This window comes from Chrysochloris asiatica, unplaced genomic scaffold (assembly GCF_000296735.1).
Source record: "Chrysochloris asiatica unplaced genomic scaffold, ChrAsi1.0 scaffold00011, whole genome shotgun sequence".
NCBI lineage: Eukaryota > Metazoa > Chordata > Mammalia > Afrosoricida > Chrysochloridae > Chrysochloris > Chrysochloris asiatica.
This window is the reverse complement of record NW_006408529.1, coordinates 24,247,541-24,261,566: the sequence shown is the minus strand read 5'-3', so window position 1 is coordinate 24,261,566 and position 14,026 is coordinate 24,247,541. Positions and strand designations below refer to the sequence as shown.

At 36.1% G+C, this 14,026-nt stretch overlaps 1 protein-coding gene across 1 annotated transcript in view; it reads left to right on the top strand.

Annotated features, from left to right (window-relative positions):
* PCM1 (pericentriolar material 1) overlaps positions 1–14,026 on the top strand; it is a 104,979-nt gene that overhangs the window by 12,691 nt on the left and 78,262 nt on the right. The window contains exons 5-7 of the mRNA XM_006834460.1: positions 4,414–4,591; positions 8,457–8,566; positions 12,166–12,382. Of these exons, the coding sequence (XP_006834523.1) occupies positions 4,414–4,591; positions 8,457–8,566; positions 12,166–12,382 (505 nt within the window). The remainder of the gene's footprint in view (positions 1–4,413; positions 4,592–8,456; positions 8,567–12,165; positions 12,383–14,026) is intronic.

Genomic DNA, 14,026 nt, shown 5'->3' with positions numbered 1-14,026 from the left:
GCACACCTTTCCCAATTTTAAAACATTCAGTGTTCCATGCTCTGTTCGAACAACTGCCTCTTGGTCCAGGTACAGATGTCTCAGAAGTACAATTAAGTGTTCTGGAATACTCATACTTCTCAATGTTGTCCATAGCTTGTCATGATCCATACAATCGAAAGCCTTCGGGTAGTCAATAAAGCATAGGTAAACATCCTTCTGATATTCTCTGCTTTCAGCCAAGACCCATCGGACATCTGCAATGATATCTCTCGTTCCACGGCCTCTTCTGAATCCAGCTTGGACCTCTGGAAGTTCTCTGTCAATGTATGATTGTAGCCATTTCTGTATTACCTTGAGCAAAACTTTACTCGCTTGAGATATCAAAGAGATTGTCCAATGATTTCTGCATTCCATTGGGAATAATTAATGGGTGAATATAGACCTAGAAATACTATATACTACAAGAAATCCCTCTTAATAGAAATTCTTTTATTTTTTTGATTCCTATTCTTTGCACCATCCTGTTGGCATAATTTCATTTCTAGATAGTAATTTTTTTCTCATCTTCCCTTTCTGTAAGTCTGAAATGTCATTTATATGGATGCTCTATTGACAGTTATGTGCCCTTCCTTTAATTTTTTTCAAAATAAAGCAAAATAAACCAGAACCAATTAGATAAAACTTGGCATGAATGGATATAAATATTAACAAGGCAACTTCACTTGTATAGAATGAGGAAGAAATAAATAGTACTTAATTTCTAAAAACTAAAGGAGGCTTTAGTTTATTAGAAACTCAAAACAGAAGACCCTCCAGTGAAGAGTGACTTAACTAATATAGGTTGTATGTTGAAGTGTAGAGAGTACAAAGTAGATAGACAACGACCAGCCTCCTCTTGTTTGTATCTCAAATATTCCAACCATAGTATTATATTTTCTATTCGATCTTTCTTTGAGAACTAAATTCTGTGTTATGTAATTAATTGCTTAATTATTAATTATTAATTTTATTGATGACCAAGTCACATTGTTGAAAGAGACTATGGAGAAAGTCAATATTATCAGTCAAAACAAGGCCAGGGGCTGATTGTGGAACTGACCAATTAATTGCTTATGTGAAAGTTCAGCTGAAGGTGAAGGAAATTAAAACAAGTCTGTAAGAGCCAGAATATGACATGAATATATCCTAACTTTTATTGACCATTTAAAGAAACATTTGTTACATTAGACACTAGTGACACACACCATTAGAGTTGTGGTTTGACATCAAGAATATCATACATGAAGAAAGGAAAAGGCCATCAAACAGATAGGAAAGAAAGAAAAGGAAAAAATGGATGTCAGAAGAGATGCAAACTTTCTTTTGAGTGTAGAGAAACTAAAACCTTTGGAAGAAATGAAGTAAAAGCTGAATAGAAAATTTCAAAGCCAAAGCTATGGACTTATGACATGTGGAAAGACCTAGAGTTAAAAAAGCAAAAGAGAAGAACATGCTCAGCATTTCTCAGGCTGAAAGAACTGAAGATAAAATTGAAGCCTTGGATTACAATACAGAAGGTTCCTATGGGTCAAATATGGAATGATGCAAGAAGCATCACATGAAGATGAAAGGAATATAGAGTCACTATACCAAAAATCATTGCTTGATGCACAACTGTTTCAAGAGGAGATAACGTGATCAGAACCTATGGTATTGATAAAAAATTCCAAGCTGCACTGAAGACTTTAGCAAAAACAAGCTCCAAGAATTGATGGAGTACAAGTTGAAATGCTTCAACAAACTGATACAGCATTGGATGCACTCACTTGCTAAGAAATTTGAAAGATAGCTAGTTGGCCAACTGAATGCCAACTGATTGGAAGAAATCCATATTGGTACCCATTCTAAAGCAAGATGACCAAGCAGAATATGAAAATTACCGAACAATATCACTAATACCAATTAAAATTTTCCTGAAGGTAATTTAAAAACGATTGCAGCAGTACATCGACAGGGAGCTGCCGGAAATTCAGGCTGGATCAGAAGAGGATGTGGAACAAGGGATATCATTGTTGATGTTAAGGGGATCTTGGATAAAAGCAGAAAAAGCAAAGGCGTTCAACTGTGTTTCATAGCAAACTTTGGATAACATTATGAAGAATAAGTATTCCAGAACATTGTGATCATGAGGAACCGTATATAGACCAAGAGGCAGTTGTTCAAGCAAGACAAGGGGATAGTGAATGGTTTAAAATCAGGAAAGGTGTGCCAGGATTGTATCCTTTCACCATATTTACTCAGTCTGTATGCTGAGGAAATAATTCAAGAAGCTAGGTTATATGAAGAATGTGACATCAGGATTGGAGATAGATTCATTAATAACCTGTGCTAAGCAGATGACAGCCTTGTTTGCCAAAAACTGAGAGGACTTGAAATATTGATGAAGATCAAAGACTGCAGGTTTCAGTATGGATTGAAGCTCAGTGTGAAGAACACAAAATTACTCACAACTGGACCAATAAATAACATGATAAACTGAAAAAGATTGAAGTTGTCAAAGATTTCATTTTTCTTGGATCCATAGTCAACAGTCATGGAAGCAGCAGTCAGGAAATAAAAAGACATTGCATTAGGCATATCTGTTACAAAAGATGACTGTAGAGTGTTAAAGAGCAAAGATGTCAGTTTGAGGACTGAGGTGTGCCTGACCCAAGCCATGATATTTTCATCTACATGGGATTTCATATACACGGGAGCCTTATATACATGTGCGAGTTGGACAGTGAATAAGAAAGGCCTTAGAAGAATTGATGCATTTGAGTTGTGGTGTTGGTGAAGAATAATGAAGCACCATGGACTTACAGAAGAACTGACAAATCTATCTTGGAAGAGGTACAGGTCAGAATGCTCCTTAGAAGCCATGATGGTGAGACATTGTCTTTTGTATATTGGACATGTTGTCAGGAGGGACACTGTATTTTGTAAAGTGAAGGGTCAGTGAAAAAGAGGAAGACCCACCCAACAGGATGGATTGATAACAGTGGCAGCAACAATGGACTCAAACAGAACAATTAATGAGGATGGGTCAAGACTGGGCAGTGTTTCATTCTCTTGTGCACATGTTCGCTATGAATTAGAACCCACTTTCACCTAAGAACAAGAAATCATGATGTAAAATGTTATCATAGTTACTCATTCTCATTCATGATACTGATGAGTTTGCTTGAAGAGCTAACGAGTTGGTTTTTGCATAGCATAAGTAAAGGATATTACCCAGAAGGAAATTTCTCTTGAGCCACCTGCTTCCCTGTAATTTGTCTAGGAGTCAGATGATCCTAGGGAAAGGAGGTTGGTGCATTTCTACTTCAGAATCAATCACTGCACTTGATTAGTGACTTTGAGGCAGAATCATTCATTTATAATCTGCATAAACCTAAATCAGATTTGATGGTAATGTAAATTGTAAATAGACTTACTTACAGTGAATATACAAAGTTGAGGGTAATCTCATTTTATTATAAAATTTCTTATTTAAGAAAATACGAGGTAAAATCATTGAACTTTTGAAATGTAAGATTTTTCTAAAGATAAATCAGTGATGAAAAATGAAAAATACCATTATGATGTACATTTAATATACAATCTGGCTTACAGTTTTTTATTTTGGAGTTAAGTTTTATTTATAAGTTGTTGCTAAGTGCCATCAAGTTGGTTCCAACTCACAGTGACCCTGTATAGGGTTTCTGAGAAGCGGCTTGTGGTTTTGAACTGCCGACTTTGTGGTTCACAGTGCAGTGCTGATCCACAGTGCCACAGTTACATAATCTAGTGCCCTGCTTTTATCCTTTCGGGGGGAATTTGGAAAGTAAAACATAACTTCTGCTTTATCATATGCATATATAATGTGACATAATGATACTAAAACCTATTCACTTATGATTATGAAATGAAGTATATTTTAAAAATTACTGTCTTGGTTAGAACTGATAAAAATTTACCTGAAGTGGGTTGGTTTGTTTTCTGAGTTTGTTTATTTTTAAACATCGCTTCTAGGAGTTAGGAAGTTTTTTAGCTTAGACTGGTCTCTCTCAGAGACTTGGCAGGGCATTAACTTGGTATAACTTGCTTTTACTTTTCTGTAGGGCCTAGATCCCTTATTGATCATGGGTTTCTTTTACCTTCTCAACCTTCTTATCTTCCTTTTCATGTGCCTTTTTCTTTATTTTTGTTAATTTGTCGTCGTGTTAAACCACTGCTTAAGGTTTTTCATCATGAAATTGACTGAATGTGGTAGGCTGTCTATGTGTCATTCTATTTCTTTTAAACTGTATCTAGGATTGTATGTTTAATAGTAATTTGTTATCTTAAGAAAATAACTTTTGCCATTGGTAGTTGAAGCAGGAACATGGATTTAATTAGTCAGATGTAAGTATTTTTGGTCTTATTTTCCAGGCCAGGGATCCTCAGCAGGAGCCTTTGGAAGAGATAGAAAATTTGAAGAAACAACATGATTTATTAAAAAGGATGTTACAACAGCAGGAACAGTTGAGAGCTCTGCAGGGACGACAGGCTGCTCTCCTGGCTCTGCAACATAAAGCAGAGCAGGCCATTGCTGTGATGGATGATTCTGGTATGACAGTCTTAGAATCTTGTTTTTATAAGCATGGTTCAGTAAATAATGGGTGTCACACAGTAGATGCTAATTATTAAAATCGCATCTTGACTGTTGACTAGATTAGAAACCTATATGTGAGGCTTATCTTATAATGTGCTTCTCTCTGGTTACGCAGAAAAGGCTGCAGGGACAACTTCTGGCCATCATACTGTACCGGGCAGACAGCCAGCTCGTTCTTCTTCTCATCAGAGAGTACCTTTAAGAGGTAAAAGAGGCTGTAGTTCTTTTTTTGTACCTCAGACTAATAGGGTTCTTGGTGCTTTTATTCTCATCTTTTATACTCTATTCAACTAGGCTTGTTGCTTGTCTTGCAAGGAATAAAGTTAATTAAATCTTTTATTGAGGCATCTTTAGCTTTAGAGTGTGTTGATTTTGGTTAGATCTCCAATTGCATACGGTGCTCCTTTTAGCTATATCCTGTACTATTGCCCTGAAACTCAGCATGTTCTTTTCTTTCTTTGTCCTTCTTTCATAGCCATGCATCATTTAGGGAAAAATTGTTTTGAATTCTTTAGCATTGAGCCTAATTTTATAGCAGTCAGATCTCATTACCTTCAAATTAAGTGTTTAATTTCTCATTGTTTAATTTCTCATTTTGTTACTTATTATAACCCAGTAAAATAAGATTTAAATCTAGTAGTCTGCCCCTACCCACCTTTTGGACATACCCATTTTTGTCACTGGGTTTAGGTCCTTACAAAGGTAACACATTTTATTCTGCTGGCCCAGATGACTGTTACCTAATTTAGTCTACAGTTTTATAAGGAACTTCATGACTTTGAAGTAACTTAGACTTTTAGAATAGTTATATAGTTGGATATAGTGATATACTGTTTTTAATAGGGAGTCCTGGTGTAGTGCTGTTGACCACAGAGTTAGTGTGAATCACAAGGTCAATGGTTCAAACTCACCAGCTGCTCCTCAGAAACTCTATACAGGATCACTATGAGTCAAAACCGACTCAATGGCACTTAACAACAACATTGTTAATAATAGTAATTGCAGATATTCTAGTCCCCTGAGTTCCCGTTTAACATCTAAAATAATTAGCTTTTATAGTTAGGAAATTGATGATTTAGGCAATAAATAAATTTAACATGATGACTAATACTAATTTGGCTAATGCCTAACCTCTTGAATATTTATCAAGTTTAGCTAATGAGATTTAAGTCTTTTCTTTGATAGCTATGTTAATCTCAAATCCCACTTGCATTGTCTCATTTTATCATACAGATTATCAGGTTAGGGGCCAAAGCTTTTATTCCGTACTCTTATTTTATAGAGAAGAAACTTTTTTGTTTGAAACTTTTTATGGTGAATTGAATGAAGGTTAACAATGTAGAGAAGGAACTCTTAACACAAGAGTTTGTGACTTGAAGTAGTAGAGCCAATTCTAAATAAGGATTCTTTTATTTCTGATTTGAACTTTTTTTGTGTGTGTAAGTAAGCAGATAATCTTTTTTAAAACATGATAAGCAAGGAAGTGGAGAATGACTAGTTTGAAATTATCTTATATATTAAAGTGTAAAAATAGTGTGGTAATATTAAAATAAGTTTCCCCATGTGTTTATGAGCTATTTGCAACAGAATACAGGCAGTCCCTGGCTTAAGAGTATCTGAAAGATAACTCTTACTTGCCTTTGAATATTACATAGATTCAGCCTTTGAATATTACATAGATTCATCCTCACTTTGAAATGATCGAACCAACTCCTGTTACAACAAATTCTTCATCACAGTCACCTTCACTTGATGCACATGCAGTTTTTAAATTATTAAAATAGCTCTGAGCCTTTTCTGTTACGAAAACCAAAAGCAACCACTGCCATTGACTTGATATTACCACTCATACTGACTCTATAGGATAGAGTAGAACTGCTCCGGAGGGTTTCCACAACTGTAAATCTTTATGGGAGCAGATAACTTCATCTTTCCCCCGTGGAGTGGCTGGTGAGTTTGAACTTCAGACTTTGTGGTTAGCAGCTGAATGCGTAACCCACTGTACTACCAGCGCTCCTTTTCTTGTACTAAAAGTAATATTAATAAGAACTTTATGCACCTGCTCTGACTTAACCTACTAGAAATTCTTAAAGACACAGGACTGGATCTGATTCTTATTCTGGAGACTGTACAGTTTGTTTGTTTTTTTAAAAAAGGAAACTCAATTATAATACATAACTTCTGGTACAAGGAGGCTTCAAAAATTTCATGGAAAAATTCCATTGTCATTGAATTAATTCCCTTTTCCATGAACATTTTGAAGCTCCCTTATATGTAAGAGACAATATACTTGTCATGGGAAAGAGTATTCTTTATACCACTCACAAGCAAAGTTGTGTGTTATCTGGATTGTGATTTCTTTCTTTGCAAAATAGAGTTTGGACTAGATAGAATTCATCTATACTTAAAATTGTAAGTGTACTTTCTTGGTGGGAAAGCCTGTTTCCTCTTTTTAGAACTGGAGAATTGGGAATAGGAATAACAGTAGGTTGGCTTAGTAGCAGCAGCTGACATCAAAATTGTCATCAGAAAACTACCTTGGGTATATGAATTAAAAAAATTTTTTTTTAAGAAGATAACTTATATCACAATTTTAAAAGAAGTATGACTTGTATCACAATAAATTACTACAGGGTTTAAGGAACTCTGGTAGTGTACTGAGTTACGAGTTGGAGTTGGGCTACTAACTTCAAGCTCAACAGTTCAAATCTACCAGGCGCTCCGGAACCAAAATATGACCTTGACTATACATATGGTTGAGGATTTCTTCTCCTGAGAAGATTTACAGCCTTGCAAACTCTATACAGAAACAACTCCATGGCACATAACCACCATCGCTACTACAGGGTTTGAAGAACTGGTTTTGGCCACTGCTTTTTGTTAAAAACAAAATTTTATGGAATACAGCCATGCTCATTTTTTAACTTACTGTACTTGTATACTTTTCCGCTACAGTGGCAGTTGGAACCAAAACTAGTCCTCAAAGTGTAGCATATTTACTATGTGACCCTTTTAGAAAATTTTTGCTAGATGCTATATTCTACCATTGATTTAATTAGGGGAGGTAAAACTAGACCTATCAGAATGTTCTGTGCTTTTTCAGGCTATTACTTAACCTCATACTGTACAAACCCAAATAGACTGGTAGATTCCCACTGGGCAGATTAACCAATAAGCAAGTTAAGTACAGGCATTCTTGTGCTTACTTACCTGTAGGTAATATTTTCACATTTTTTCAAAACATCAAAAATTTTCTTCTAGGTATGGCTGACATCTGTCCTTCTCCCAAATACATAGCACCTTCCTATTGAATCAAAGCCTCTTTTCAAATTTACAATCCCTGACAGGGACAGAGGACAGCAAGGTAAACACAGACTTACTTGTACTTTATTTACTGGTCTGTCGTAAACAGTTTCACATGTTTTTTACCACGTCATGTGATAAAACCCATGTGAAAGTGTTCATTATAGATTAGTAAGTGCAAGTAAGCCTATGCTTACCTTGCTTAGTGGGTAATCCATACTTGATTTTCATAGTCACTGTTAATCAGTTGGAATATAATTGTATCCTTCCTGGTATGTTGAAGAAAAAAAGATAACCATTACACTAGAGCTATGTGAATGTCCCTTTTATTTTTAGGATACAAACATTTGATAAAAGAATGGGTTGGCAGATAAATCTGAAAATTAACTAGTTTCAAATTATGTTAGGCTTTTATTTCTTAAATTCCATTTGTACTTTCAGAATGTATTTTAAGCTTTTCAGATTTGAAAAGGTATTCAATTTGTTTGTTATAATGAATAGTTCATTTTCTTTCTAGTTGTAACAGAAACTACAGGTAGTTTATCTGGAATCAGTATAACATCTGAATTAAATGAAGAATTAAATGATTTGATTCAGCGTTTTCATAACCAGCTTCGTGATTCTCAGGTAACTTAATTTCTTTAGTGTAATTGAGATTAATTATTTCATATTAATTAGAACAGTGGTTCTCAAACTTTATGAACATGAATATCATGTGTCATGATTATTTTTAAAAATGCAGATTCCTACTACATGAGTAGGGTTTGCTTTCCTCTATTTGATGCTGGTCTGGGGACTATATTTTGAGAAACACTATATTATAAGAAAATCTACTTTGAGTTGATAAGTGTAATTTCCCTTTGTATGTCATTAGATGACATTGTGTTTTCCTCAAAAGTTTATTAATTGCCCTAACGTTTAAGACATAGGTATAAATCTGTCCTGGTAATATTTCATTGACAATTTTAAGAAGGCTCTTAAGTTTAATTTGATATATTATGATGATTTTTGTAAATAATGATAATAAATGTGCATTTTTAAACTGTAAGCCCTGAGAAAGGAAAGATGAGACTATGGAACAGACCATCAGTCACTCATATGTAAATTCACATTGAAGCTGAAGAAAATGAAAACAAGTCCACAAGAGCCAAAATATGACCTTGACTATATCCCACCTGAATTTAGAGATCATCTGAAGAACAGATTTGATACATTAAACACTAAATACATCAAGAACATTATACATGAAGAAAGCAAAAAGTCATTAAGAAGACAAGAAAGAAGAAAAAGGTCAAAATGGATGTCGGAAGAAACACTGAAACATGCTCTCCAGAGTAGAATGCTAAAGCAAATGGAAGAAATAAGAAGGTCCAAGAGCTGAACGGAAAATTTCAAAGATCAGCTCGAGAAGATAAAGCCAAATATTACAACAAAATGTGCGAAGATCTGGAATCAGAAAACCAAAAAGGAAGAATATGCTCAGCATTTCTTAAGCTGGGGGAACTGAAGAAAAAATTCAAAACTCGACTTTTGTTATTAAAGGAGTCTCTGGGCAAATTATTGAATGATGCAGAAAGCATCAAGAGAAGATGGAAGAATACACAGTCACTGTACCAAAAGGAAGTGGTTTATGTTCAACCGTTTCAAGAGGTAGCATATGATCAAGAGCCAATGATACTGAAGGAGGAAGTCCAAGGTGCATTGAAGGAATTGGCAAAGAACAAGGCACCAGGAATTGATGGAATAAAAATTGAAATCTTTCAAGAAAGTGAGGCGGCACAGGAGGCACTCATGTCTGCCAAGAAATTTGGGGGACAGCTATTCTAGTCGACCCAATGGAATGCGGAAATCATTGGATAATATCTTTGATATCCCACGCGAGTAAAATTTTACTAAAGGTAATACAGAAATGACTGCAAGCGCACACTGACAGAGAACTTCCAGAGGTTCAAGTTGGATTCAGAAGAGGCTGTGGAACAAGGAGTATCATTGCTGATGTCCGATGGATCTCGGCTGAATACAGAGAATATCAGAAAGATGTTTACCTGTGCTTTATTGACTACGCAAAGTTTTGATTGTGTGGATCATGACATGCTCTGGACAACATTGTGAAGTATGAGAATTCCAGAACACTTAATTGTGCTCATGAGGAATCTGTACCTGGACCAAGAAGCAGTTGTTCAAAGAGAACATGGGAACACTGAATGTTTTAAAATTAAGACAAGTGTACAAAAAGGTTGTACTCTTTCACCATACTTATTCAACTTGTATGCTGAGCAAATAATCCAAGAAGCTGGGTTATATGAAGAAAAACGTGGCATCAGGATTGGAGGAAGACTCACTAACAACCTGTGATATGCAGATGATACAACCTTGCTTGCTGAAAGTGAAGAGGACTTAAAACATTTACTGATGAAGTTCAAAGGACAGAGCCTTTGGTATGGATTACATCTCAATGTAAAGAAAACAAAAATCCTCACCACTGGACCAATAAACAGGATTCTTAAAGGAGAAAAGATTGAAGTTTTCAAGGACTTCATTCTTCTTGGATCAACTATCAACACTCATGGAAGCAGCAGTCAAGAAATCAAACGACGTATTGCACTGGGCAAATCTGCTGGTATAAGACCTTTTTAAAGTATTGAAGAGCAAACAACATGTCAGCTTAAGGACTAAGGTGCGCCTGACCCAAGCCATGGTATTTTCATTAACCTCATGTGCATGCGAAAGCTGGACGATGAATAAGGAAGACCATAGAAGAATTGATGCTTTTGAGTTATGGTGTTGGAGGAGAATATTGAAAGTGCCATGGGCTGCCAAAAGAACCAATAGATCCATTTTAGAAAAAGGTACAGCCAGAATGCGCCTTGGAGGCCAGGATGGCCAAACTTCGTCTCTCATTTTTCGGATATATTGTCAGGAGGGACCATTCACTAGAGAAGGACATCATGTTTGGTAAGGTGGAGGGTCAGAGAAAAAGAGGAAGACCCCCAACGAGATGGATTGGCCAAGTGGCAGCATTGATGGACTCAAGCGTGGCAACAGTAGTAAGGTTGGCCCAGGATTGGGCAGTGTTTTGTTCTGCTGTGCATAAGGTTGCTATGGGTCAATACTGACTCAATGGCCCCTAACAACAACTATGGAAATGAGTATGTTTAAAGAAAATGCATCGCCTTATGTTTTCTTGCTGACCAATTGAAAAGCAGAGATATGATACAACCACTTTAGAGAGTAATTCAGTTATCTTGTCTACCTCATGAGGGGGACTTCGTAAAGTTTGTGGAAAAATTTCATTTTCTTTTCAGTCCAATTTTCTGCAAACATTTTTTTATTGTGGATTGAGTGAAAGTTTGCAGGGCAGATCATCGGTTTTGCATTCAACAAATCATGTACCTTGTTTCATTACAATGATTATAATCCCCTCCATGTAGCATCAGTTAAAATTATTTTTCTCTATTCACTTTAGCTTTTTTTAAAAAAACAATACTCAAGCATATATAATAATTTACACCTCCAACAAGCACATTCTGCAGGTAGGCCTCCTGGCCACCTGCTCTTAGTCCCTCTCTTCCCATGAATTTAGAGTCCTCAGCTGCTCCCCCTTTCAGTGACCCCATCTCCTCCGTCTCTGGCGTCGCTGCTTCTCTGGATAAGGTCCTGCATTCTGCTTGTGCTTTTCTCCCATGATGGTCCTAGGGTCCTCTGCTTTTGGACTGTAAGATTAACCACGTTCCTGTTTTTGTTACAAAACTATCCTTTATAATTGTGGGAGTCACAATTAGTCATAATAATAATTATTCACTATTGAATCATATGAATCTTATCCCTATCTCTTTTAACTAGACCCATCTAGACAAGATGAAAACTATTCAGTGGGGACACTTTTGTACTCCCTGCACTCTTAAACTAAACTCCCTCTTGAAACCTTGTAAGCCAGTCACTACGTGCATTTAACGCCTCTCATTTTAGGTAGCCAATGTCTTAAGTTGGCCATCCCTATCTACCCTGTGTACAGAGGGGATAGCATTGATTCTTGTTGTGAAGGCTCCTTCCCTCTCTGTTGATCTTTAGAGTAATTATCACTCTGAGTATAGGTCAGGTTAATCAAATTCTACAAACTTTTTTAAGCAACACGCATCTACAAAGAATATCTCTGCATTTTTACAATGAAAATATAAGAATGCAACTTTTAATTACTCTAGCTTTTCTTTTCTTTTTTTTCAAAGCCTCCAGCTGTTCCTGATAATAGAAGACAGGCAGAAAGTCTTTCATTAACTAGGGAGGTTTCCCAGAGTAGGAATCCATCTGTTTCAGATCATTTACCAGATGAGAAAGTCCAGCTTTTTAGCAAAATGAGAGTGCTACAGGAAAAGAAGCAAAAAATGGACAAACTTCTTGGAGAACTTCATACACTTCGAGATCAGCATCTAAACAATTCTTCATGTAAGTAAATATGGCTCAGTAGTATTAGGTATTATAGAGAACACAAAAGTTTGTGGAAAAATGGAATGAACAGATAATGGAAATTTTCCACATAAGAATTCATGGAGTAAATATTTAATGAATGAACATATTGTTCCTTAAGAAAATAATTTTTGTGGGGAGGTAAGATTTGCATGTTAAAAGATTTTAAGTAATAAGATAATGTATGATAAAATATATCTTTGATAGTAAATATATTTAAAATTAATAGAGGTCAGATAGGTAGAACAGGTAACTTTAAACACTTGGACAGAATAAAACTTCATTTTTGAGCAAGTTCAATTTTCTCTTAAGGAAAAGCTCATCCAAATTAGTAGTTTGAGTTAAAAACCCTAAAATTATTAAACATAGGTTAGAGAATATTCAAAAAGAACAAAATGAAATGAAAAATGTACGTATGGTTTGGTGCAAAAAGTCCATAACATCATGTCATCTCACACAGCTGTTACTAAGGAACTGTTCTGTCTGCTGCCCAGATATTTTATTTGCTTTGCCTGATTCATATCTAGTTAGTAGTCTTCACGTGCTATCCTCATACCTTCTCAGGCAAGCAGTTGTTGTTGTTTGTTGTTAAGTGACATCGAGTCAGTTCCAACTCATAGCAACCCTGTATAAGGTTTTCAAGGAGTGGCTATTGAGTTTGAACTGCCAATTTTACAGTTCAAACTGACGTTGCAGTCTGCTGCTTTTCCTTTAGCGCCTCACCAGAACTCAAGCAAACAGTAATAGGGAAATGTGGGGTGAACAGGAGAAACCCATACTAGTCACCCTTCTTTCCATCCCTGTCTTGGTTAAAAAAACAAAAAGGTATGGGATACCTCTAGTATCTCTGGAGGTACTGCTCCTTGTCTTCTTATCTATCCTATTTCTTGGTCGCCCCTACTAAAACCTTACTGTTCTTGCCCTGATCTCTCTAGCTCGTCTTTTCCAGAATACAATCTAATTCCAGTCCCTGTCCTTCTCACAGATGGACCCAACTAAGGAAAATTCAAAAGCTTAAGACCTGTGAGCAATTGTAAACACAGAAAGAAAGTACCAGTCTGTCTCCCAAGTGGGACTGAGTTTGTATATTTAGGAGACTTTTAGACTGATTAGATAGGGGTACTCTGTAAAGATTTATTCACTATGTATGTACATCATGCATAGTGACCTATTTGGGTATGCATTTGGCTAGACCAAGTTTATTAGAGTACTCCTGTAATTACTCTTGCAAGGGAAACTATCATTACTCTTATCAGTTTCCATCTTTTCTTTTTGTCTTTACTTTTTGTTCTAATCCAGGGACTGGAATGTAAAAGTGATGGAATCTGAAAAAAGAAGTGTCAGTATGTCTTTATACATTTTTTTTGTTATTGTGAATTATGTGATAGTTTACATGGGAGAACGTTAGCTTTACATTCATCCTATCGTATTTCATTTCATTGCAATGATTACAGTCCCCTCCATGCATCATCAGACAACCAAAGAGTACTCCCTGCAATCCTGTCCCCTGGTGGTCAGCACACAAACCCTCTCCCTCCCTGAGTCCCGAGTCCCCAGTTCATCTCTCCACGTCCTCATCTCTGCCTCCATCTCTGGTGTCACTGCTTCCCTGGGTAGAGTGTC